At 39.4% G+C, this 27,143-nt stretch overlaps 2 protein-coding genes and 1 long non-coding RNA gene across 6 annotated transcripts in view; 2 read left to right on the top strand and 1 right to left on the bottom strand.

Moving 5' to 3' along the window:
* The first annotated feature begins 2,863 nt into the window (after nt 1-2,863).
* Nucleotides 2,864-6,794, top strand: SRP14 (signal recognition particle 14). The gene is made up of 5 exons (XM_069784149.1): nt 2,864-2,960; nt 3,533-3,605; nt 4,246-4,358; nt 5,513-5,545; nt 5,900-6,794. Exons 1-5 carry the CDS (start codon nt 2,937-2,939, stop codon nt 5,987-5,989), a joined length of 333 nt encoding a protein of 110 aa, XP_069640250.1. The 5' UTR covers nt 2,864-2,936; the 3' UTR covers nt 5,990-6,794.
* An 839-nt stretch (nt 6,795-7,633) lies between these two features.
* The window catches only part of EIF2AK4 (eukaryotic translation initiation factor 2 alpha kinase 4), a 40,608-nt gene continuing 21,098 nt past the window's right edge, over nt 7,634-27,143 (bottom strand). For 2 of the 4 annotated variants that reach the window (XM_069784146.1, XM_069784145.1), the window contains 19 exons: nt 26,357-26,593; nt 25,682-25,757; nt 23,893-24,014; nt 22,675-22,724; nt 22,413-22,581; nt 21,818-21,934; nt 21,061-21,126; nt 20,331-20,501; nt 19,594-19,728; nt 19,358-19,465; nt 18,647-18,775; nt 16,946-17,032; nt 15,479-15,591; nt 13,843-13,901; nt 12,606-12,700; nt 11,260-11,328; nt 10,597-10,641; nt 9,336-9,460; nt 7,634-8,137 (listed from right to left, as the gene is read on the bottom strand). In XM_069784146.1, the coding sequence (XP_069640247.1) occupies nt 8,083-8,137; nt 9,336-9,460; nt 10,597-10,641; nt 11,260-11,328; nt 12,606-12,700; nt 13,843-13,901; nt 15,479-15,591; nt 16,946-17,032; nt 18,647-18,775; nt 19,358-19,465; nt 19,594-19,728; nt 20,331-20,501; nt 21,061-21,126; nt 21,818-21,934; nt 22,413-22,581; nt 22,675-22,724; nt 23,893-24,014; nt 25,682-25,757; nt 26,357-26,593 (2,028 nt within the window). In that variant the 3' untranslated portion in view covers nt 7,634-8,082. Of the gene's footprint in view, nt 8,138-9,335; nt 9,461-10,596; nt 10,642-11,253; nt 11,329-12,605; nt 12,701-13,842; nt 13,902-15,478; nt 15,629-16,945; nt 17,033-18,646; nt 18,776-19,357; nt 19,466-19,593; nt 19,729-20,330; nt 20,502-21,060; nt 21,127-21,817; nt 21,935-22,412; nt 22,582-22,674; nt 22,725-23,892; nt 24,015-25,681; nt 25,758-26,356; nt 26,594-27,143 lie in introns of those variants that run through there. The other 2 variants (XR_011324783.1, XM_069784147.1) reach the window with 2 other exon arrangements.
* Nucleotides 9,959-15,392, top strand: LOC138685500 (uncharacterized). Its single transcript, XR_011324784.1, has 2 exons — nt 9,959-11,378; nt 11,664-15,392. It is a non-coding gene; the product is annotated as an uncharacterized lncRNA (long non-coding RNA).

The following is a 27,143-nucleotide window of genomic DNA, read 5'->3' as shown; positions in this document are numbered from 1 at the left end:
TTTGGAAAAGAATCGTTAAAAATATTCCATTTTCACCTTGTTTGCAAGTTGTGATGAAGGCTTCTCCCCCAGTTAAATTGTGACATTCTGGCTTGAAAAACAACTTCAAGATCAGGAAGATAAGCTAACACACACACACACACACACACACACAAAATCCTCCTTCTTTCTTATGGAACGAAATTCAGCAATTCAGTGGAGGCACTTCTTTTATAAGCAGAGAGACAAATATATTTTCAGAACAATTCCTGATAAAGCAACATATTTGAAAAATGTAAACTTTATGCAACTTTCTGGAGTTCTTTACAGTGATTTCCCCTTTGTCTCTTCTTCCAGCATACAGCAGAACCAGCAGCTTGGTATTACAGGTATCACGACTATGCGCACACTGTACCGAAGGCACACCTCAGCAACACAAGTAGCTCCTAATAGTGGGCTGAGATTATTGTGCAAAAGGGGAAAAAAATGTCCACAGTGCTTACCCCACGGGCACTGATGCTTTTTGTTGCATAAAAGGTATAGGGAATAACTACGTATCTTTCTCCACTTTTATGAAAGAAGAGCTGTGGTACAGGGAAGTTAGGAGACCGGTTCAAGGCAACACAAGACTTCCCTGGTGAATTCAGGAGTCAGAATTCAGGTGAGAGTTTAGTCCCCGTGTTTCAGCTATGAGACCACCCATCTTCTCCTTTGGCAAGCATGAGTGGAAATGCACTCCTTCTGCCTTCCAGTGTCTGTGACCATGGTAGTTTCCAAGGAGGATTATGTTGCAATTGTTTTAGTTTTTCCATTTCTGCTCTTCTTTCACAAGTTGCCTATAAAAATCTGCAATGCTATTGCATCCTCCTCATTCAGAGCTCCCTTACAAAGACGACCCTACTCTGATTTCTGACAAAACAACCTCTTGAATTAGGAGTTTGTTATGACTGCTGCTGCAACCGGGCAGGGTTAGAGGAAGGAGGTGTCAGCAATGACTCCTTGCATCCACCTGTCTTCACTTGTGGGCACTGACTGTAAGCTTTCAGGGGCAGGGACCACCGCTTTCCACGGCTGTACGAGGCTTTGGCCTGTCAGTGCTTCCGACCACAGCCCTGATGATGCCCCCTTAGAATGCCTCTTTTCAGGAGACTTAAATAAGAGGTATTCCTCACTTCAGTTTTTATGAGATTTTTAATGCTATGAGAAACAATGAAATTTATTTTTCTGAAGTCTTTCTTCCTCAACTGCAAATAATACAAGTGCAAAAAACATTCGGAGGGTAATACCATCCACAGTTAGGGAAAGGCAGCGTTGGATCTCTACACTTCCTTTGACTCCAAGATGATGGAGTTTATTAAATCAGCTGATAGATTTTGATAAACCATGGCCGTGTTGTGATGACCTGCTTCTTGAGTATTTGTCTCCTTGTTCTCCAGGCAGTTTCATTTCTGTGTGTGCAATCACAGCACCCTCTACTGCCTCTTGCCTAACCTGCAAAGGGACAGCAAATGATTGTGAACTCTGAAAAGGACTTCTGGAGTGCCTAGACTCTCCGACTACGAAGTGTTGTTTTATATATGAAACAACACCCCCACGATGAGCATGATAACGCAAGAAGGTATTTCAGTTCTCTCTAGAACGCGGTCCTGAGCTCCTAAGTGAAGAGCTGGAATTCCTCAGGGGCTCAAGCACCCATCGGCCTGAGAGCAGTTTTCCCCTTTTGTCTGGGTGTAAGGGGTTATCTCCCCCTTTTGTTACGTCCACGGAGGAGAAAGAAATCCATTTTCCTAGTGAGAGACATGAAAAGGCGCTAGACCAAATGCTACTTCTGTGTGTCCCCAGACCAACCGGCCCGGGGCCGGACAGAAAACTCCCCTTTTCCAGAATCCGCCCCCCAGGAGCTTCAAGCCCGGGTGCGAAGTGGCCTCTCGCCCACCCGGCTGCTGGTCTCCCCCGAGCTGTTCCTTCCTCGTACCCATCCCGGGGTCTCGCTCGTTCAGTCAGTCTCAAATCACACCCCGAGCCCTCCGAGCCTCCGGCCCGTCACACTCGCCGGGACCCTCGCTTTGCGCCAGCCGGTCGTTTCAGGACGTGACGGGAGCTGACGGCCCGCTCCGGTTCCGCCGTTTCACCGTGAAGCTAACGTGGCGGCTCGCCAGCCGCTCCTGCCGCGGGGGGACGCCGAGCCACGCCGGCCCCGATCGACGGGGAGCCGGCCGGTCGGTCGGAGCGGCCCCCGTGGCCTCCCACCCCCGCGCGCTGTGCGGCGGCGCCCGGGCAAGCCCCCCCGCCGCTCGGCCGCCCGCCGGCGCCCCGAGGCCTGCCCGCAGGCCGGTCCGCACCCCGGGTGCCGGCCGCCGGGTTACGCCCGGCCGCCGGGAGAACGGCCGCCTGGGGGAGGCGGCAGCGCGGCGCTTGAGGAGGGGCTGGAACCTCGGCGCCGCTCCTCCGGGCTGCGTGCGCGCCACTTGTGGGCCTGGGGAAAACCCCGCGCGGCGGCCGTTAACGGGCAGCCGCGGGGCGGGTGGGGGGGGGTGGGGGTGTGTGTAACGGCGGTGGCCGCACCGCCGGCCGGAGCGGAGCCCCGCGGGGCAGCCCTTCCCCGCCGGCCCGATCCGCCTCTCGGGTCAGGCACCGTCCGCTCCTGCCCCGGGGCAGCGCGGCAGGACCGAGGGGCGGCGCCGGGCACCGGCCGGGCCCGCGGGCCACGCCCCACAACCCGCCTTCGGCGCCGGGCCGGGGCGGGCGGTGGCTGCAGCGCGAGGCTGACGTGGCGCTCCCCGCCGCGGGGCGGGGCCTGGCCGCCGCGCCCCGCCCCCCCGGCGCGAGGCGCTCTCCGCCCGCTCCCTTCTCCCGGCGGCTGGGAGGGGCGGGGGAGGGGGGGGTGTTGCCGCGCGCGCGAGCGGGCCCGCCTCGTGCGCGCGTGCGCGCGCGGTGTTTCCGGCCGGCGGTGCAGGATGGTGCTGCTGGAGAGCGAGCAGGTGGGGGGGGGGGGGGAGGTCTGTCCCGCCGGACCCCGGGCGGGAGCCGGGGACGTGGCCGCCCCCCGGCGAGCCGGCTGGTCACCGGCCGCCTGGGGTGTGCCCCGGGCCGGCCGCGGTGGGAGGGAGGCCCCGCAAAGCCCCGGGTGAGCGCCAGGCCCGCGCAGGGCCGCCCCCTCGCCTCGCCTCGCCTCGCCTCGCCTCGCCTCTGCCCCGGCGGCGCGGAAGCGAGCGCCGGTGTGCCCGGTGACTTGGGCGGGAGGGCAGGAACGGCGGGGCCGCCGTCGGTCTGGCGGGGGTCAGGCCTCCTGTTCCGCAGCCAGAACGTCGGGCTGGGCCGCCCCTGGCCGGGAGCTCGGGTCCTACAGCCTCGGCGTGGGGGAGAGCGGGGGTTCTCCTTTCCTTGGCCCTTACTGCCGCGGAACCGGGGGGGGCCCGGCCTGTGGTAGCGGCACCACCGGAGCGAGGCGGGAGCCGCTCCCCGGGCAGCCGGTCGCCGGGCGGCACGGGGAGAGGAGATGAACGCCGCTGCGGTGGCCTCCAGCCAAGGACGGGGTCTCTTTCTCTTGCAGTTCCTGACAGAGCTCACCAGACTCTTTCAGAAGTGCAGAACGTCGGGGAGCGTTTTCATAACGCTGAAGAAATGTAAGTTTTAAGTCCCTTACTAGGGTAAAGAGGCGTTCACCTAAATCGAACTTAGTGTTGGTAGCATGTATTTTAAAAGACACAGTTGTAATTCGGAGTGTCGGAAAACAAGAGTAAGTCGCAGGGACAAATCAGTCAGCTGCAGTGCTAATAACCTTGAAGTAAGAAAGACTGTATTTCAAACTGCAGGAAATATTGGGATTTTCTAATTAATGAAGAATAATTGGAAATTCTTAAGTGTCTATAGAAGGAGAATTCTAGCATTGCTTCTGTATGCTTATGTTTCGCTGATTTCTGGCTAGCTGGCACTACTTGAGAAGTTGAGTGTCCTAGGCTGCAGTTTGATGTGCATTTAAAACATACTGCTGCTGAAGCAGGCAGTTCATACAGTGTGTCAGGGCGAGGATTTACTTTTTTTTTTTTTTCCCCCCAGCAGATGTAGTTTATGGAACAGATCCTTCTGGGGTTACAGAGGAACGGGTTTGTGAACAATTTGGTAGCAATGTCAGTTCAGATGGCCTTAAATTCCAAGGTGTTCTCCTTGGAGATCTCCTCATGAGCAGCTTTTAACACCTCTTGTCAGGAGGAATCCAGTGATTTTAGTGAAATATGAACAAACATTCTCTGTCTTTCAATACAGATGATGGCCGAACAAAACCAGTCCCACGCAAAGGCCACGTAGAAAGTTTTGAACCAGCAGACAATAAGTGTCTTCTAAGAGCAACTGATGGAAAGAAGAAAATTAGCACAGTGGTAAGCGACAACATTTGGTTTGAAAGATTAGTGGCCCTACTTGTCTTTTAGTTAATGCCTCATACTTTAAATGGTTTGTCTTTACATGAATTTCATGAGCGCTACCCTCTTCGTTCCAGAGAAACCATACGGTAGCTAAACACACAGCTGAAGTTGGGATGCTGATGTGTTGCACTTACCTGAAGTCTTAATGCTCACACTGAACTTTACAGATGGGACGGTAGTTGATAGTTTTGCTCTGTGTGCTGGATTTTGCTTCAGAATGGTATTGCAGGACAGCAGAAAGGGACTCTGACTGTTTTCAGCAACCTTGGCTGTTGTGTTTTGAGTCAAGTGAAATTGTTTAGGGGGAAGGGGGAAACTCCTTCTAGAGACATGGGCAGAAGGACACAGGGCAGGTATGGAACCTGCAAGTGTGAGGACAAATGGCGTGGCTCCAAGAAGAAAGGTGTTGCACACCCACAGTCAAGCCTCAGGTGACAAAGAAGTAGTTTCCCATAGGCCTCGATGGACTTACTGAAGGTTCTTACAACTCAGGAAATAACTGAATGTTCCCAGACTGTGAAACAGTAGGAAAGGGACCCTTGTTTCCTGGCAAGAATGTGTGAGCATGGGTACACTTTTCTGAGCCTTAATCTTGCTCAGCATACCTGTTTTTTTCCTCATTGACAGAGCTATTTGTATTTCAGGCAATGTTAACTAGAAGCTGAAAACCTGATGTGTGTTTACTTTGAATGAGAGATTGGGAAAGGCATTAGCTGACTTTAGCTCTCCTCTGTGATGTAACGCAAGGAAAAATGTTACTTTGAGAAATAGTTGAGAGAATCCAGGCTGCAACATATTTGTATGGCCCTACAAGTAAACAAAACCTTCCTTAGAATGTTTCTTCACATTCTTCCCATTTGAAAACACACAGATTTGGGATGAATGGCCTCCAGAGGATTTTGTTAATTGAATAAGGAGTGCTTTCAGTTTTCCAAATCAGTGAAGTCCTACGACATGTCAGTACAGCCTGCCTACCACTGAATGTGATGAGTTGATCCAACTGCTGCTAAAAAGAGTAGGTGGTCACTGCTGGGTTAAACATGTACTGATACTTGGTTTGTAACAGAAGCCAGTGTTTTCTTGGTTAACCTCCAGTGTTACTTTTGTAGGTGAGCTCAAAGGAAGTAAATAAATTCCAGATGGTAAGTTTTGTATGCCTTTTATCTTCATTTTCTGTAGGTATTGGGGATTGGTCAGTAGGAAGTACTGGACAGCTGTGAATGGGTTGGTTCATTGCTGAACTGCCACACAGATTAACTTTAGACTACCCATCTGTCTGCATTTGTTTAAAAAAAGAAAAAAACCCAAAGCTGTTCTATTTCATCTAACTTTCTGCATTGGTTTAGGAACAATAGTTTCCCAGCGTAGGGTGTAAGAGCATGATTCTTTAACTGAGAAAATGCAGATACCTTTCCATTAGCAATATGTAAAATGTTATCTCTAGTATATTGTCACTTAAGTATTTGTTCTTTTAATGGTTCCAATTGTTGTTCCAGGCATATTCAAATTTGCTGAGAGCTAACATGGATGGCTTGAAGAAAAAAGACAAGAAAAGCAAAAACAAGAAGAGTAAAGCAACACAGTGATGGAACAGTGTCCTACCATCACTATATAACGGACTCGAGCCTTGCTCAAAGCAAAGTCCATTTCTTTTTGAGTTACCACTTGTCTTTGGCTTTCCTTCCAGCAGGATACTGGGATGCAATCAGTACTTTTGTTTAATCTGAGAGCAGAAGGTGCTTTCTATGCATTGTTGTATGGCAGGAGTATTTACAGGGTTATACCGAAATAGCTTTACACTCAGCTCTCAACTAGTTTTGTACTTATACTACTGCTTGTTTTGTTATTATACAAGTGGGCAGTGTAAAAATCTGTTGTGGGGGGTGGGTAACACAGGGTGAAGAGAATGTACTGTACCAGGAGCAAAGTAAGACTGGAGCAGGAGTCTCAGTGACAGATGCCCAGTTTTATAGAAAACCCTCAGTAGTACTAGGGAAAGTGGGTGCCAACATATTATCAGAAACACAGCTTTACTGTTTCTGTCTTATTTTGAGGGACATGTCTACATGATCCAGTGCAGATACCCCAAAGGCAGCCAGCACAGTGCTTGAGCTCTTAGCAGAGCCGGGCAGCTGTGCCTTTGATCCATGCTGATCCAGCTGTGCTGACCCTGGCTCAGGGTGGGGGGAGGGTAGGACTCTGCATCATGTTCCCTTCAGACATGGCTTAAAAATGCTCATGTCACCTAAACTTTTTTTTTAAAGCTTCATCCTTCAGTATATTCAGGGATCTGAATTTCCCCATGTTTCACATCTTAAAGTAGCTCCTTCATATTAGCAGATGTAAAAGATGAATACTTAATTGTTCCTATTAAACACCATGAGAAATGGATTTGGTTGTAATGACTGCTGACTTGTCTTGATGAATTGCTAGGAATGGTATGGTTATCTGTGCCTTTAGGACTGATTCCCTTGATCCTTTGTGTGGTGCTGTTAACAACTTTCACAGTTCTCAGAAGTTCTTGGGTTTGTCTTTCAAGTTACCTCTCTACCTATTTTAACTTTGCCCTCCTCTTTACTACAAAAAAAGGGCAGAAAAAAGGAAGTAGGTCTTTCTTAATGCAGTGAGCCTGCAGTGCTCAAGGCAATCATTTGAGTTAAAGAAACAGGGGTAAGCTGTTTAAACAGAAGGTAACAGGTGGGGAGGGAGGGTAAACACCAGTATAGTTCCAGAAATCCCTAGCTTTTTTGCATATTCAGTATTACAAGTAGTTTAATATAAAATATAATGCATAGTTAACTATGGCTGCTGTAACTCATCTTCAGCTTTGCTCAGCTTCACCTTTCCTGATGGAGTTGTGTTACAGTTTAGCTTCAAGAAGATAATGACAGGATTCCCATCATTACTATGACTTTTAACTTCAAACTTAATCTGACAACCCATGTGAAGAAAGCTAGTTCAAAAATTTGGTTATGTCTTTAGCACATGCAGTTACTGTTTCTCTTAAAAGTCTTAGGTTTAGGTCCTTTAGGTCTGAAACAAGTTTTTCTCCATTGGGTCTTATTTCATCTCCCAGGAAGCTGCTGCTTGGTTTGAATGCAAAAGTACAGGCATGACAAGCGTAGGCAGCCAGGCTTGCAACAATTCTCACAGCTTCAAGTCTGCCATCTTTTATATAGAAATTAAAACAGTAGGTTAAAAAACAAACAACCCACAAAAAGCTTGTAACATGTATTTCAAGAAGCAACCTTTTATTACATAAAAAACCCTTTAAAAGTAGTTTAAAAGAGTTGAAGATAATTCATCCTCGCTAATCCTTGAACTGAGTTTCTCATTTCATTACTACTGTTGCATGTTGACATAAAAGGCATTCTGAAACTGCATTTTAAAAAAAAATATTTTTACACCTGCACAGCTGGTATCTTTCATGACGTAAGGGACAAGAATTACATGATAATACGTATCTGTGGCTGTAGTCAGACTTGCTCCTTAATTGCCTATAAAACATTTATTTCCACTTTTTGACATAAAATTAGTTTTATATTACAGATGAAATTCAGTCTGGACCCATAAAAAGGCCTTAGTTGCCTGTCTTGCATTATTACAGCTTTTTGAAATTCCTTTTGACGAAACACTGTTGTCTGTTAGTAAAAGCATCCCATAAAAGATGCTTTAAGCATTAAAACAAAACCTTATATTCGTCTCTGTAACTGTACAGGATAAGCGCTGGAACCCTGCAGAGGGAAGGAAAAGAGAGAACTTTTAAGCTTTTAAACTGCAGGTTCAAAACCTACATTACCCGTGGCAAATCTTAGCAATATGCTAACGGCAAAAATTCAGTAGAAAAGCAGTAAGTTGTAGTTCCTTTGGCTGCAACTGCAGTTTTCCTCTTAATTCTCTTTCCATTTATCTAGCCTGTTCAGTTTTCATTCAATGATCTGAAGGCTTATGGCTAAGCAGGCATCAAATGGGAAAGGAAGGCTTCATCAGGACTGCATTACCTTCCCACCCAATGTTGTATGGAATATTACTTGTATGTAGTAATTGTGTTCTGTTGCTCACAGCCTTGCAAGCCACAGGAAGAAAAAAAAAGTTTTACTTGATGTTTAGTTGCCTCAGTTAACATTAGCAAACCTGAAGCAATTTTGGTGCATCTCCAAGAAAAAGTAAATTTTTAGTCTCATTTAAAGGTTAAGTAGTACCTTCAAGCTGAACATAGGTTTAAGAAAATACATTATAAAGGAAACCCACAACAGGACATAAAATAACCCAGGTCTCACCTAACTGTACCAATACATGCAACAGCTGAAAATTTGAGGCTTAGAACTAGGTATGTCCAGGCTATCTGTTTAAGCCTTGCCAGAATCCAACAAGGAGGCTACGAGTTGAAAATAAATGTTTTTATGCTTAGAAAACACAAATGGGCCTTACTGTACATGTTGGGAAAGCATGCATCATGTTTGCTTAAAGCTGGGCAGTCTATCAGCTCTGCCAGATTCCCGTTGTATTCCTTCAAAGCAGGAGGAATTAAATGTGGTTGTGAGTTTTAAAAGGCAAGCTGAGTCTCTCCCATGAGAACAGAGGGTTACTATGTAGTAGAATAGCAGTATACCTGAATGTATATAGTTGTTTGCTATTCTGTCTTATGAACAAAGTAGCATATGAGATAACAGTGGGAATACATTTTTGAAAAAACTTATAAAAATGAAGAATGTGCATGACCAAGAATTTACATTTTGCCACAAGTGACGATTAGATAACCAATAAACTCTTCCCATAGTACTCGAGGTACTATACACATTTCCTGAATATTTCTTTTTTCCTCAGGGAGAGGGAAAGGGAAGAACAAATTAAGAGCAGCTTATTTAGTAAAGTTTGAATGCAGAAATAATTGAGATGTTTTATGTACCTGTAAGAGCTTAACAAATTTACCTCTTTTCCATTTTGATACTGTAAATTTCATCACAAATTGCTTGTAAATATGAACATCTCTGTTTTGGCCATCGTGACATCAGTTGTTTCACAGTAGCATCAAAAGCTTGTCTATCTCCATAAAACTAAGAAAAAGAAAATTGACAAGGAGCTATGATACAGTCTTACATTCTCTCACGAAGGAAATACTTCTGATTGGATTCAGTCTTCTGAGCATCGTGTAATGTCAATGCTCCTTAATTAAACAGGTTTCAAACAAAATTCATATAAACGTGCAACTTGATTTTTTAAACTTTTTTTTAAAGAAAACGTATTAAGAACTTAGTGAACAGTTTCTTAATACATACTTTAGCAATAAAAAGGCATAAGCAATGAAAGGGGCACTCAGTTTCACAATGCTGGATAGAATATAAGAACTGTGGTCTAAGGGTGGTCAAAAGTGGATGATGCAGGCTGATCATGTGCTTTTTTTTTTTTTTTTTTTAAGTAAAAGGTGATAAACTATCTCCATGATTTGGACAAACTGGATGAACTTAAGTATTTTGAAAATATATTCAGATGTTTTACTGTGATCTGATTACCAGACAAGCCCTGCTTCAGAGCAGTAGATGAATGGTATGAAAGTACTAAATCCACTTCCAGGCAGGATGCCGTTCTTGAGTTTGGTTTTTTTGGGGGATGGGGAGAGGCATTTCTCTCTCTAGTAAGAACTTCTGCCTTTAAAACTACTGCTGTCATAGAAGGAAAGAAAAGAGCTTTGTCTTCGCTCCCCCTCCCCCCAAGCAGTTTCTAAGTTGTTAAGAGGTGTCAATGTAATACTTATACATCCCCTTTTTATCTTGGCTTCACTAAGAGATGTTTCAGCTACTGTACTTGGAACAATTGCATCTGTATTTTGGATCCTCCTTCATTAACAGCTTCAAGGAACATCTTTGTTGAAACTGCTGTTAATGCTTATTGGTTTCTCAAAATGAACAGTGAGACTTAATTTCAGTTAACTATTCTTGGGGAAAAAAAAACCCCAGAGCTTTGGATTAGGACTTCCTAATGGTGTCTTGTGTAACAGGTGTTTGACAAAAAGATTTTTCTAGCCTCAGTCAAGCTCCTTGGGTAAAAAAAAATCCTTTCAAGTTTTAAAACCTAATTGAAACTCCTTGAAGGAGAAAAACTACACTGTAAATTTTACATTCCACTTCATTAGGAACAGAATTTATCATCTATTATTCAATTAGAGTTTTAACGACAATACTTGATTGCTTACCTCTAATGATAAGAAGTGTATCACAGTTGCTTTTGGCAGATCTACCTGTAAAAATATCATCAAGAAACCAATACTTAACAGTTCTTCTGTTATCAGTTTGCCAACTAGAGATTAGCTATACTGAAAGGAGTCAGACTTTTTGATTTCCAAAGAAGCACTCGTGCTGACAGAATTGGGAATTTGCCAAGGTTTTAAGCATTTTAAACAAACTGTTCATGACAGATTCTGTTATGGAAAGTTCCAAACAGGCGTAGGCAAATAGGCAGTATGTTTCCTGAAAAGCATATACCATTTTAAAGTCCTTTGTGACATGGTCAGCAAAGTCTAAAAGCTATATACAAACAAAAGCTATGTTGGTTTAAATGTAAACGCAAATCTAGCAGAACAAGTTACCAGATCTACAGTAGTTAGCATAAGTACAGCTTAAGAATTTACAACTAAATACTTGTTAGGTTTTGTTCTATGCAACTCTCCAGTACACACAGTTTGAGATACTTTTCAAGTATTAAGGAACCATGCCATAGGTCTTATTTAATCAGAAGTTTGGTTCATTTGGTATCTCTAAAGTAAGGCTATTGGCAGTAGTTTGTTCCAGATAGCAACTGCATCATCCAATTCAATTAAGAGATTTGAAATTAATTCAGGCTTCTGCCAAATACTTACTGCTAAAATCTCGATCTCACTTGTTTTCTGTTGCAGGCTAGAAATGAATGTCTGAAGTCTTGTTTGCACCTGGCAACAAAAGATGGGCAAATGTAAAATACACTGCTTCTGTGACACAGGTTAGGAGCATGTATTTTCTACTTCATAGATGATGAGAACAGAAGAGGCTGCTTCTAACACAAGATGTAGAACTACATCATATTAAAACTAAAATTCACATTTAATAGAATTTTCAGTAACAATTCCACAATAATTCTTGATGAGGAGACAGGGTCTAAGCCACTCTTGCAGGAATGATAAAGACTTGCTAATACTGGTACTGTACTAAAGCAGATAGAACTGCATGTTACAATGTTAATTCTCACATATGTAGTAAAAACTACCTTTCTGTTTCTGGGTGTTAGGTAACTTTTCAGAGGAACCTGAGAATCTGTGACTGGATACAGTGAATCATCTTTAGCTGAAGAAGGATGACTGATTTGAAAGCCAAACCAAAGTACAGGTCATGCCTTGTAACACTTTTTTGCAGAGCAAGCTAGTAATCCTGCAAAGGTAGCACTTTACAAATGTAGTTGCAGCCTTGTGCTATGTTGTCTTTTGTATCTTGCAAAGATGCTTTTATATATTAAAAACCTGAAAACAGCAAGTCTGTTTAGCTCAACGCTCAGAGAATAACATCCAGTTCTTTATTTGGGTTCTGAGAACTATTTATAGGCAGGAATTTTTTGTTGCACACCCAAATTGGGACTGAAAAGGGGTAAGATTACAGTTCTGTTTTACCATGTACTCGTAAGTATCTTGAAGCCAATAACCCTAAATGAGCAAACTCTGACATCTGTTGCTAGCATAATTTAATCTTTTCTACATTATTGTAATATCACATTTTAGGCAGGGTTGTGGGTTTTTTTGTTGTTGGGGTTTTTGGTTTTTTTTAAATCTGCAATTTTTTCTTAGGCCCTTAGTTTGAGACAACATAATGAAATACATAGAGTATCTGTTACAAACATATTACAAATTAAAAGCATGCTGAACTTGCACCTTTAACACACTTCAGCATTTATATAAAAAAAGGAAAATTTCAGAACCACAGTCCCTACTAAAATAAGATTTCTAATATGTATGTACAATGATGGCTGAGCCACAATGTCACAGATAATTCCCAAGATCCAAAGTGTTAAAAAACACGTAGTCTTTGCCTTCAAACTTTTGTGTTGTTCATCGTCTGTTTTATGAATAAAGAACAAACAGGATGTATTTGTGTAAGCTAGGTGATAGTGAAAATATGAATTCTACCATTCCTTCACTTTTAAGGATCACTTCTTAATACTTATTTGATGTGTGTGTACCTGAATTTCTTGACGACGCCTAGCACTGGCAGATAATTTTTCAGGAGCTATAACACTAACATTGGGCACAAGAGTTCCATGTGATTCAAATACACCTGAAATGCAAACATATCGTTTTAGATTATATTCTTGCTTTATACAAGAAGTAGCAAGAGACAAAATTTACAAATATTAATAAGCTAAGATCTGTATAGTGTACGTTTTGAAAAGCTGCAAACCCCCCCCCAGAGTCAGTCAAGTAAATAGGATAGTGAAAACGTGCATGTAAATTCTCAAACGCTCACTTATGACTTTGAAGGACTGGTTGGTAAGACTAAGAAATTTGGTATTTTACATCAGTGTTCCCTGAAACTAATAGAGGAATGTAGCATACCTAACACCAAAAAAAGAAAAGCTGTTACAAGAATGAGGCAACTATTTAACGCACTGTCCCTTAGCAGAGTTAATGACAAAACAAACAATAAACCCAGCTCCCCCAAATAACAATAAATTTTGAAATGGCTTATTTTGACATCCAAATTGCCACTTCTGGTAAGCACACACACACAAAAAAACCCAAACCAAGTTAAGCATGGCCACCTCTCTCCCTCACTGTTATGCAAGGGCGGGGGGGGTGGGGTGGGCAGGATGTGTTTCTTTAAAAACAACCACCACCACCACTACACACTGTATCAGTACCTAATAAAATAATTACCAAAAATGCCAAACTTTATCCACACAACAAGTACTTAATATTATTCTTTATATGCAAACTTCTATTATCAGACTAAGGAGTGCAAATCTGTAGCTAGAAATGTAAAGGCATTTTCATTTGAAGAAAGAAAATCTTAGTAGAACAGTAGGTCAATGTACATGGGTCACAACACTGTAACAATCACAGGTTATTTTTCATCAAGATGACATTTAATTTCTCCTCAGCTAGGAAATGTTCATGGTTTTTGGTTTTTTTTCCCCATCCTGAATCACTGCATCAATGAATGCTTGTATGGGGAATACTCTGTCTGTTGGTCTGAGCACTCATTTTGTTAGTTTGGAGAAAGTTTCAGTTTTAGATCACTTGGAACAAGATTTGAGATTAGGAGGAAACGTCTCTAACCATAGGCAATGCTAGAAAACATTTTCTTTCTCTGACTCTGGTAATGCTTTTAAAATTTATGTTCCAGCAATATTTTCTATAAAACAGTTTTTAAGCAGAAAGAGAAACGGTTTGTATATTCTATAACTGCAAATTAAATACCTGAAATATTAGTAAATGATCCCTTTTGATTTGGTACTGAAAGATTATCTGAGGTTTCTCTAAAAATAAACAGACAGTTAGGGAAACAAATTTACAGTAACAAAGAAATACTGTAATAAGACATGGTTTCAGATTATCATACACACTTATTTCATTCCAACAGATAAAGAAATTTATGGATACTTCCCAGCACATATCTGCAGATTAAATTATATTCTGGAACAGACAGGAAATCATACAACATTACATTACAAAATCAGATCTAGAAGCAATCTTTGTGTGTCCTACGGATAAAAAAAAAAAAACAACAATGCGCTCCCCATCACACAAGAGTGATTTAGATCCTAATACTAGAAGATATTATGAGAATATTCTCTCTAAATTACTAATTTAATCTACAACTTCTTACAGGTTTCTGTGAGATAATACTAAAGTATCAAAGTAACATTTATACTTAAGATCACACCTACTCAAAGAAGCTTTCAATAATTAGTTTGGATCCCTTTACTTTCCACATTCAGGATTCATTAACAAATAAATCTGCCGGTGTTAATACAATCATAGTTATTGCATTTCTCTGTTTAGTATTACCAAATACAGGTTTTTCTATAATCTGTTCTCAGGATCTAAAAATAAGGTAACTTTTAGAAAGAATGATTTTCTTTCACAGCTTCTGGTAGATCCTGTAGATTTGTCACAAAAGACATGAAAATCAGGTTAGTTGCAAAGTTAAATGCCAAGACTGGCTGAGGCCAGAAAAAGGAGAAGGAAGAAAAAAAGGGTAGCAGAAGTCAACCACCTGCACAAACTACTGCACTTCCCAGCTTAACTATTTCCTTTATTGTTAACTCTTTTCAGAAATACTACAGATGTCAAGTCTGTTAGTTTCTGAACTCTAGTTTGTGTGACTAAACCATGTCTGTTCCTGCTTCCAGTACATGTATACATATGTACACACATATAAATATATATAGACGTGTGTATAATTATACGTTTACAAAGGGATATGTGTGAATAACAGCTACTGCACACAGGTGTGACTGTAGCCTCTCCTGTGGTGTCTGTACTAACTTCTGTTAGTGACAATAAATAGTAATTTCAACAAAGACAGGATGATGCGGTGTTGCTGTGTATCCCGAGTCTTTGCCAGCTGTTACTTTCATTTGTGCCAGCCAAAGTGTACATACAGGTGTGCTACAATTACACCTTCATTTTTACCGTATCAATACTGCCTCAGAATGAAAGGGATTTACTGCTTTAATTCTTTGATTACACAGTACATCAATGTAATGAACTTCTGGTCAGTATCAGGGACTTGCAGGCAGTCCTGCCATACAAACAATACTGGTGTTCTAGTAGCATTTGAGCTGGATAACCACATAGTCTCTTAATTTATGAAGCACTATGGATGTTTGAATGTAACAGCAGCTAGGGAAATCAGTCTCTTAGTCTCAATAAAATTCTATAACCAAGCCTTTTGCTTTCTTTTCCCCTCAAAAGGGGATTCAGCAAAGCTCTTACTCTTTATCAAATAAAATCAAGATTTAACTAAGCATGTCTTAAAATTATTTCATTAAAACAAACATACATTCACTTCTGATTTTGACTATTCATGTTGACATGTTACGCTACTTACCTACTACATCTTTCGTCACAGATTTTAATTTTCAGTTTCTGGATCAGGTGATCTATTAAGTCAGATTCTAAAATCCTTTTCTCCGTCTGTCTGTCTTTCTCAAAGGATTTCACCTATGATGTAGTTCAGTGGTTCTTAAGATTGTTGATTCTTAAAATGGCATATGAATAAACTTATCAAATTTGATCAAAACCAAACTGGATTATTCACCCGTTAAAGGTGAAGCAGTCAAAGGTAGGAAGCTATCATCACTACTGATCAATCACTGCCAATTAAATCTTTGATTAGATTTTTTTTTTTTTCAACCAGCTAATTTCTTCTGCATTCCAAAGCTTAAACTAGCTTGGCTACTTGTATTTAATATATGATAATTAATTTTTTAACAGAATGGTTTATAGGTGCAAATACCATATTAATAATAGCTTATTTGGTTTGGGGCTTGCTTTTTTTTTAAAGTTAAGGAACTGTGTTAGAATAAGGCTTGCCTTTCAGTTTGCAAAAGTTAGACTCAAACATTCAAAACTTAGAACATCTGCTCCATCTTTACTGGGAAGAGATTAATCAGTAACAACACTATTCACCTCATTAGCATGTTCTTTGTTGGTTTCGCTTCAATAAAGCATGTTTAAAAGAACGCTCTGTAATAGTCTTGTGAAAGACATTGATATATCACATTCTCATCATCCAAATCTACTTGTTCATACAGCTATTGCAGTGATTTGCTATCTGTGTTACAATGACAAGGAAAGTGAGTAACAAGTGAAAAACATTTCAGTAATGCACATTGGCTAGGTAACATGGCCATGCTAGATGCTGTCAAATGGTTACTTTTTTCCAAAGAATAAATATTTATTCAACGAATAATGATCTTTTGCCTTATGATCCAGAATCAAGAATATTTTAAAACTTCTAACTTCTAAAAAGGTACCAGAACCACAGGCTGCAGAGCACAGAAGGTGGTAATTCATGTTGTGACACAGCCTAGTATTTAAATCTTAAGCTTAGCTTACTTACAGAGATGAGTGTGGTTCAGACTCTGCCTGTTTGAACTACGTGCATTTTTTTAGATTTATGTTTTAGTTATATTTGTTTTGTAATATGGAAAGCTGCCAACTGGAAAGATCACAGAGTCAACTAATTCCTTTCGTAGATTCAAAGAAATCAGAGACAACAGAAACCTTTTTCCATGTAAAGACACCAATCACTCAAAGTCAAGCAATGTTTGCACTAATTCCTGGACTACTCCTAGAGGAAAGGAGGTCTGTAAATAACAGTGTTACAGAGGGATAAAAAGGAGGCTGCTTCTTCAGAACTTTCTACTACTTAGCAACTGAAACTGTATTTACCTGAATTCCATCTACTTAAATACTTCATTAAAAATAATCATGATCTTAAAAAACAAAGACATATAGAACAACAGATTATAAATCTGAAACACCATCAAGCATCCTCTCATCCCACACTTACCTTCACATGACTTCCTTCTTTATCTGACACAAGAGCCACATATGTAATCCCAGAGCATCTGCAATATTCCTGCAGTTCTTCCTGGGACTAAAATGGAACAGAGGAAGGGCAATGGGACAGAAATTTGACAGATTATAAAAAGATGACTTAAGTAATCAAAGTCTCCTGCCCTTAATTAAAATAACTCGATATGCAGCAGTTACAATGATTATATAAGTTTCTGAGATAACTTTATTAACAAGTCCAGGAGGTAAAACTTCATTATGCATGTATTTATCCACCCAATGCTCCTTAAAAATTGAAATCTAGGTCTACACTAGACAGAGAGAATGCTTAGGCCCTGCAGTCCTAGTTCCCACATGGAAGGGCTGGCTGGATCTAGAAGTGCAGGGTCTACATAACTGTAAAAATGTGCAATGTAACATCCATCAAACAGTTACCACCCCACTGTCTGCAACTTTCAGTAATAGCTCAGTCCTGCATGACTGGTACTCTTGTCATGAAAGCTGACTCCAGCTGGGTTTCATGTAAACCTGAGGCTGACTTGCATCATTCTCAGTGCTGAGCTTACTGAAGGGCTTGCTATGCTGACTTAGCAGTGGGTTGCAGGACAGCATTACACAGAGGTAAGAACCACCCAAATCTTCATTCCTTAAGAATCACAAAAAGAAGAGGAGTCAGGGTGATCATATAAAAAGCATAATGATATGTGGGTTTTTTTTCAATTCTGAGGGATCGAAGCCATCAGAAATGTTATGGCAAAAGTTTACAAAAAAGTCATGCAATTAAGTGGGTGAGCTCAAAACTGTCTGCTCTGCAGCACATAACTCAGAATTGGCAAGTGCACAGTGTTTCTTTTGTTAGTCACCAACTACCATACTTAAAAGGTGAACCAGACTCATAATCCTCAGATAACTGCCACCACTGTTGAAAGGGACTTCAGCATTGCCATGCAGCTCACTACTCCAGTGAGGCAGTAGTGGCTACAGGGTCTGCTTGGTTTCAACTGGAGAAAAAAGGGCACAATTCAGCTTGCCACTTTCTCTCCCTCCTACACACATCTCTCCAGGAACTACAGGGGGACCCCATAGCATATCTAGTAGCTCAGTTTACTAAACTGTTTTTCTACCAGTAGAATGATGTCAATATTCCCTCTGTACCTGATAGTCTTCAGCCATCTGGATATATTTAAAAGTTGATGCTACTATTCTGTTCCAGACATGCCCTTTATTAAGGATTAACTCATCAATTCAGGGATCCCACCTGCAGCCCTCACTGAAAGGAAAATTTATTGCCTTCACTGGTACAAAATACGCTTCTGCTTTGAAGCATCCTCACTTCACTTAATTGGAGCTAACTGGCCTCATTTAAAATTCATTATGCTACTTTCCCCCTTGATTTCAATAGGCCTTGGACTCCACACTCAAGTGTATAATCGGGGAAGGTCACTTTATTCCTCTGTGCTCTGAGGAGTGCATAAAGATCCTTCATCACACTTTTAGATACTCTGGGAGATAGAGAGGAAGAATGCTGCAAGGCCAGTGAGACTTTAACATCACTGTACCTGAATAGCACCCTACACGCTCAGTTTTATGATTCTGTAAGTCAATAAAAAACAGAAAAAATTGAAGAAGGATGATCTCAGGCTGCACTGATCTTGAAGAACAACAATATAGTTAACACACGAGATAGAATTTCTACCTGGGACCAGTCATACATTATTTCAGCTGGAATTCCTACAGTCCAGAGCTTCTGAACAATATTGACAGCTCTACCCATTGACATCTGACCAACACTTACAACCAGCAGGTCACATGAGCTGACAGAAACCTGAAAGGAAAGTAAAAACAAGGGCGACAGTATTAGCCACACGACCACCTCTTCCCTTTCATAATGCGGTTAAAATAACAAGGATAAACATACTAATGTTTTTTCAAATGCATCAAGCTGAACAAAAGGGGTTAAATCCACCTCTTTTTAGAGCCACAATCTACCTAAGCGTGTTTGAAAGTCACTGAAGCTCAATCTTTGATGAAAAGCATCTGCACAGCGTCAGCTTGCAAAGTATCTTAGCCTATTCTGTTCTTTACTTCCCACGCTGCTTAGCAATGTTCATTTATTCCTATAAAAGAAAAGTTAATAAAATACACATTCCACAACCAAGTGAAACTGTGTGACACTGTACAAAGTAGTCCATTTTCTTAAGTTTTTTATTTTACTAAATAATTTTATGTAGAGAAACACAGAAGAAAACAGGTCATCTCAATGACTGCTGTCTATTTCAGTATGGTATTATTTTGGAACACATCTGAACATCTCATTTTTTGCCCATCTGTGGCTACAATTAGGTTACTGAACTGTCAGGAGTAAACAAATTAACAAAAACCCCCACCTCCCAAAAACCAGACTTACAGAATCCTCCACACTGGAAACAGCAGCAGTTATTTTATCTATAGCTACGCTGACTCCAACAGCTGAAGGAATTGGTCCTACCATCTGCGGCCCTCTAAACTGTGGAATCTCAAAACAAGACACAAACAAAACGTAAGACCCAAATAGTTATCTTTGCAAAATTTCAAAAAGTTTTTTAACTTTTTCATGGTTTTTAAAAAAAAAATCTGAATTCATTAAAAGAGATAAGCACATACCAGATGATCATATCTACCCCCTGCAGCAAGAATTTCAGGTACAGTTCTTTGTCTTCTTTTGATGTATGCTATAAACTGAAAGATAATACCATTGTGCTGCTGTATTTTGTAAACTAGTCCCAGATTTATAGAAACCTGTAAAATAAAAATGAGTATATGTACAAGACCTTTACCAATATTACTGGTTAATATAACTAATTTCCTATTAGCAGTATGGATTGAAAACACTGTTCTCACTTAAGGAAGACATACAGAAACACTCCTTATCTCCAAAAATTTAAAATACAATTAAAAATAAGGAAATGATACTTTAATCTTAAAGTATCCCAAGAGACCTACAGCACAAAACCCAGACAGCAAGCCTCAAGGAAGGAGGAGGGGACATATTTAGTAGTCATCAGCTTTCTGTATTTTTAAAAATATTTATAGTTTGTTTCAAAACTTCAAAAATTCCTTTATGCTCTAGCTAATGCCTTCAATCTTGGGGGGGGGGGGGGATGATAGTCTGTGTCATTGGATAGAAACTAAGCCAGAGACTTCTGACTGGAAGAGGTCTTATTCTTAAAATGATTCTTAAAAAAAATAAATAAAAAATCAACGCCAGTATTATTACTTGCCGTCAAAAGACACTTTGCTGTGCTTTTCTATTCTGAAATATCATTACTTTGTTTCCTGGAAAATTACAAGGCCCAGCAGCCTATAAATCCATTAATTTATTAGCAGATTATTTTACAAACCTGAAGTTTTATTCCAAGTTGCTTTAACAGACCAATGATTTCCTCTAAATCCTTCATGCCGTGCTTCAACAGCTGAGTGACACCTGGCTTTTGTTTTATCATTGTGTTTAAAAATGGAAATACATTACTTGCTTCTCCCTTCTGCTCAATGAATCTGTAGAGTCGAGAAAGCTAAAACCAAAAATCAAATAAAAAACATAGGTAGCACCGATAGTGCTCATAATAGGTCACATCTAAAAAAACAAACAAACAAAAAATTTGACTTAGTGTGAGTAAAATATCTGCCTTTTTTGCTCATTTTGCCCAGCAGCCTGTTTTTACCTAGCGAGCTGAGGAAAGGAATGGACAGGCACAAGTCTTATCAGGGTGTCCAGAAGTTAACCTCAACTCTTTATGCACATTCATCGTTATTTGCAGACTTTTTTTTTTTTTAAGTTTCTCTCAGTTTGTGTTACTAAATACCACTGTACAGTATTCCATTTACCCTTTTATTGTTTCCACAGTCTGAAAAATATGTTTAGAAGTAAAAAGAAACTTGGACAGTTGCAATACGGACTTCCAGAGAGAACAGAGAACAAAATCAGACCACTTTCAAAGAGACTGATCTATTCTGAACAGCAGACGTAACAGATTATTTTTCTTACTTTGGCTGATTAAATTGCAAAGTAATTAAATGTTACTGACTTATGGCAAGTTACACAGCAATTAACATTGAATTAAAATTACTTACACTATTTGATGTGAGAGAAAGATTACAGAATTTGGCTTCTACTTCTCTTTTAGTTAGCTTTTCAGTCTACAAGAGAAACAGATTCAAACATATTCAACAACCGAGTTACTAAAAAATATTACTATTGCTAAGAATTAAAACACAACTTCCCAATACCTTTAATTAAAGGTTGCATTTACAAACTGCAATAATAGAACAAAAATAATAACACATTTTCCACCAATCTTGTAGTGAGGCCACATTTGGCTTGGTTTCAAGCAGCAACAAAAAGTATAGCAATAACAACTTTGCTGAAAAGCACTTCTGCATAGATATTGAAATGCTTAAGTAAATTAATAAACAACAAAAAAAGAATAAAGGAAATAAAAAAGGCATTTTGTTGGGATTTAAACACTACCTTAATTATTCAAATGAATTTAATCTATTTTCTCTGCTGATGAGGTAGAAAAGACCAACATGGTATCAAGATACATTGTAAAGTTTTTATTGAGTACCCTACCAGTTCTTAATTATACAGGTGAATAATTGTCTCATAAATACACATTTAAAAATCATCTTAAAACATCCCAATCCAGTAGTAACAGAAAAGTAATTTAACTGAGTTTACAGCCCAAAGATAGTCAGCCTTTTTATATATCGACAGAATATTCCTTGTTATGCTGGCAATGGGCTGTTACTCATTTTGTGGAGCTTTCTCTAAAAATAAGATACTCTACAGTGATGATGACAGAGATTAGATTAATAACTAGTATCTTACCACAGCATCATACAGAATGATATAAACTTGATTAAGTTTATCCTCTGGTATCCCACAGTGCAAAAGTATAGCTTTCAGTAAGGCAGTGTGGTTCAAGTAAATACTGTACTTTCTTTCCTAATGAAGGGTAAAGAAAAAGAAAGAAAAAAAAAAAAAAAAAAGGTTTTACTTGCATTCCATTTTGCTTAAAAAAAAAAAAAAAAAAAAAAAAGACTTCCTAACAGCTCAAAAATAACTTCAGACCTCTCCTTCCACCACCTTACCTTCCCTCTATAACTAAAGAATGGCAAGGCTTGTCCCATTCTACAATAATGACTGCCTGACAGAAGGAAGATGTTACTTTAATGGCACTGTAAGGATTCAATTAATACTTCCTTTGCACACAAACCTATGCTTCATTTTAAGTTTACCTACGAAACATATTTTTGATTTAAATGACAGTGTTCTGTAACTGACTATAGATAAAACGTGAAAACAGTTCTGTACTTGTTAAGGTTAAAGGAACTATCCTTTTTAAATACATTAGACTAAAGATTTACTTAGATTCAAATTTTAGGATGGAAAAGAGAGCAAAGGGGATGATTAGAGAATCTACCTGTAGCACTGAAAACTCTTGAATGATTTCTGAAATGGCATAAATTGTTTCTGCTATAGGCAAAAAGCTATTTCCAGTAGATGTAATGATGTCAAATGCACATTCTAGGAGTTCTTTGGGATGACAGCGGTCTAACTTTCGAGGTCTGAAAACTCGCTCTATACAGTATCTAAAGGAAACATTGAAGAACAAATCAGCATCTTCAGTGGTTACTGTCATAAAGCGTGGCATCTGTGCAAAACATCATCTCTATGTCCCTTACCTTTTCAAGTTTGATATGTTATTTCTAGCTACAAATCTTGCAAAAGAAATCTGCAAAACAAAATACATGAACACTGTTGAAACAAAAGATTCAGTCTGACTAGGCTCTGAAACTGGAGATGAATTACTACTGTGCAGTAACACTTGTACTCTCACATGTTATAATGCCTTAAGTATTTGCCATAGCCAAGTAGTATTAATCTAATCATCCTTGCTGCAAGTTTTAAATAAAAACATCTCCCCCTGCCAAGTTTCTAGAAGAGCTTGGAGGGGGACACAAGGACATTTCTTAAGTTACCCTAATGCATGCAAAATGCATCATAAATCGACTATGAGCATATTAAAACATACAAGCAGGTATTTTACTGTTTACATAAAGAAATAAAGGAGTATTTTTTAATAAATCTTTGGTCAACACATTTTCCAAAACAAGCAATTCCAACGGAAAGATCTATTTCGTAGATCCTGCACAAATCCTTAACTGTGAATCATATTATATAGCTTGATGTTATAAATGCAAAGGAAGGGTGAGTCAAACTGACCTTAAGTTAATGAAATGGAATATAAAAAGTCAGGTTCTTTAACTGTCAATAATAAACAAAAGATAACACTTAAGCATTTATGTGTTAAATTAAGTGCAAGGTAATTAGGCCAACATTGCATATAATTGGGTATTACTGAGGAATCCAAACAGTAAAATCTGAACTGTGCAAACAGCAATTCCTCTCAAGAGTAGAATGACCTTGTGACAACATCTGTTTGAGGAACATAAAACTGGACAGACTGTTACCCACATTCTCTATGAAGACATATAAATATAAGAAAGAGATGAGAATATTAGAATTTTCACTGGTCACTGGAAAAGTCTTGTCTCTTATATGTGCAAGAAAAAAAAACCCACAAAAAACCTCAAACCAGCAGTGACATCTATCACATTTATAATATGGCATTATTTTCACCTATGTTAAAAAAAGAAAGAAAGAAAAAAAGAAATAAAAAGGAAAAGTCTTTTTCTTCCCTATGTGGTCAGGACTCCAGCTGTCAAGACCAGGAGTACAGCACTAAGGAATACAGGAACAGACACTGAAAGATACGCTACTTCAACAGTCAGAAGTAGTATAAGCCTAAACCAAATTTATCACTAGTCAATCAAAGGTATCTACAGACACTACCAGCACTCTTCAAACCCAGCTTTGCCTACAGAGATGATACTACTTACTCTGAGGTCATAAGGAAGCATTACCAGCATCCCACTCTGATCCATGAAATATGAAGCTTCATTATGTTCGTATAGTTTTTTATTTCTGGGCATTAGCAATGGAGTATGCAGCTTGATGGCTCCTGCACAAAACCAGTAAAATACTATTATCTCCCATTTCAGAAGTAACATCTGCTTTTTACAAGCTCACGAACAACCTTGCAGGGCATGATAATCTCAACTAACACCTTTTAAAAATTACATTATTTTAAGCATCCTTGATAGACCTTCCTCTTCCACTGTTCAAAGCAAGCCATCGAACAAACTTTGATGTTCTATCTTGCATGCTTCTTGGGCTCAGCAGGCAGCCCACAGAGAAACAAACTGCGAATTCCACAGCTCCAGCAGAATCCTCACCTTGTCCTCCCTCTTTAAACACCACCTTTCACAAAAGCATGCACACAAAACAGAGGAGAAACTCTACAGATACCAGTAGTACTGTTTTGGTCTAGAGGCACTTCCAAAGAAAACAAGTATTGTTCAGACATGTTGCATCCCGTGTCTCAAAAATGTACAGGAAGTGTTTATGGTTCACTTTAAAACCTCATAAAAACCTTCTTTTTCTGGCTATATTTTGCAACCATCTATCGTACGAATTCAATCTTCATTGAAACCTTACTATTAAAAACAGTATCACTAATCACTGAAAAATACTTTCCTGTTTTAAATTCTCTACTGATTCTCACACAGCTCTTCTATTATAGACTCATGTCTTCAATTAGATTTCAACATAAACATTTAAATCAGGAGAAAAAAAAAAAGCCTCAAAACCAAGGAAATGCTTTTAACCATTACAGATGGGAGATACAAGCTAATGGAAAAAATATATATCCAACCCCTGACAGTTTTTTTCCAAAAGAATGAAAAAATTTCAATCTCTAAAATGCTGACAAACACTTTCCAAAGTCTGTCAAGCTTTAAATGGTGTGTGTGTGTGAGGAAGTAACTTCTCCTTACTTGACTTCATGTTTCTCATTTTCTCATTCTTTTGTATTGCCAAATGCTGATCATGCTTAGTCAGATTATGATGTATTAGGAAATCTCCCTGTTTCTATTTTAAAATTCTCTATTTTTATATAAAATAGTATCATGAATGCCTCTAAAACAATACAATGTGTAACATTTCAAATGTGACAGTGTGTGCATAAATTTTCTTCCTCTCTTAAAAACTAATTTTAAGCAAATACTACTGCTAATGACTGGATAGAGTCCTGGAAAGAAAAAACATCAAAGACTGTTAAACACCATGACACCAGCTGTGGCTCAGGAAGCTCCTGAACAGCAAATCATTGCTAAGAGCAGTATCACTGAAAGTACCACTATGCACTTGCTCTGCTTCCATGCTCTTTCTTAGGCCATTCCCATTCTGGCTATGTTCAAAGAGAGGTTACTGTGCTACATGGATGCTTGGTCTTTCACTGTAGAGCTATCCCTATATTCAGATCTAGATTTTATGTAACACTCCCTATCTCTAAAAGCTCATATAGACTTATCAGAACAACCAAATATGTTTGAAGATATAATTAAGATTTTCACTTTTCTTTCTGTAGAAAATAAAAATAGTTCAGATTTGAAGTTAACAGCTATTACTGGATGCCGAAATAACAGCCAAAAATAATGTAAAGCTTCAAATGATATGCAACTACTGAACGTACTTTCTGACTCATGTGATAGCAGTAAAACTATTCCATTCTCTTAAATCCATTCAATCACGAAAAAGGAAATGAATGACTTTTGTCAACACACCCACCGTGTCTTTTAAATATCCGGCTGACAATCTCACATACATGCTGCTGTATCTTGGCTGCCCAAATAGAAAAACTACCCTGAAACCATCACAAATAAAAAGTACATATATAATTCATATGCCATGAACACTCCATGTAATATAGGCAATAAGCATTCTGCTATCTCGTCCCACTATAAAAAACTGTAATTGCTTACATAATAAAAAATAACTACAGCTACACAAAGCATTACTGTACTGTGTTAGCTTGTATTTCTTTAGATTTAGGAAGATTTTAGAGTTGAGAAACTGAGGATTACTTTGATTGCCATGCTTAGAAAGAGAGGAAAACATTCAGAGGCAACACATTCTGTTGGCAATCAGATGCAAGTACCATTAGTTTGACAGAAGTTCAGAATAAAGGAGGTAATCATCTGGACATAAGCTTAAAAGTTTTAGCTGCTACAATCAAATACTGCTCGTTTCTTCATTGAAGAATGAACCTAAGGTTCAAATGGCAAGTGGTTATTCAAGCGCACATAGTATAGTCTGTAGCTTTAAATGGGAACTAATGTGACAGTTAATCTTAAGAGATAACATAATTCTCTCAAACATGTTAGAGTTCACCTGTATAAACATTTTTTTAAAAAATCCAACACAGGAATAAAAACCCCACACATCCCTGTAACACCTACAAACCTTCAGCATATCACTGTCATAGGTATAGTCTATAGCTGGAGATATACGCTGTGAAAATATATGACTCATCATAGTCCGGTAGGCCTTTCCATCCACGTTTGCTAAGGTATGGTGGAGTACTTCATGGAGTTCAGACTCTTCCATTTGTGGTGGTGGAAGATGTTCACTTTTTAACAGCTCCACAGCTGTTGGTCGTGCTGCAGGATCATGGTTCAGGAGCCATGTGATAACCAATCTCTACAAATTACATCAAAATTTTCCAGTTTAGAAGAATTTTATATACTAGCAGTATTTACAACAAACTTCTTAGTCACATCATATTAATGAAAAAACTATGAGACTCTACAAGGGACAAAAAAAGTAGGACCTGAATCTTTGGGGTGGATATTCTTTGCTTATTAAATTCTAATTATCTTTTACTGTGTTATCTGAATAAAATTTACTAACACAAAAATTATTAGAAATGTGCCTCCTGGGATGACAAAATATGTAGTATCCTTTGTTGTTCTGTTTTATGCTAGCACTGGCATCTCTTTATAAACAAAGTTAAGACAAAGCAGAATCATATGCGTAAGAACAAAGATTTGACAGTTACAGATATTAAAGAAGGGGGAATCTTCCTGGCACATTACAGTAAACTGTACAAGATGGAAACATTTTTATGGTACTAGTAACAGGCAGATTGCCATTTCATAGGCATAACAGACAAAAAGCTAATGCTAATGTTCAAGAAAAGAGTCTACTAGCACAAGGAAAAAGTTATGTAGATGGTCTAGACAGAATTACA

This window comes from Haliaeetus albicilla, chromosome 5, assembly GCF_947461875.1.
Source record: "Haliaeetus albicilla chromosome 5, bHalAlb1.1, whole genome shotgun sequence".
In the NCBI taxonomy this organism is placed as follows: domain Eukaryota; kingdom Metazoa; phylum Chordata; class Aves; order Accipitriformes; family Accipitridae; genus Haliaeetus; species Haliaeetus albicilla.
This window is presented reverse-complemented; position numbering and strand designations above follow the sequence as displayed.

Bases quoted from the DNA above. Each gene is read 5' to 3' on its own strand.
- SRP14 (XM_069784149.1), top strand. From the start codon at position 2,937: ATGGTGCTGCTGGAGAGCGAGCAG. The intron at 4,359-5,512 runs GTAAGCGACAAC...TTACTTTTGTAG, and splicing joins AGAAGAAAATTAGCACAGTG to GTGAGCTCAAAGGAAGTAAA. The intron at 5,546-5,899 runs GTAAGTTTTGTA...TTGTTGTTCCAG, and splicing joins AAGTAAATAAATTCCAGATG to GCATATTCAAATTTGCTGAG.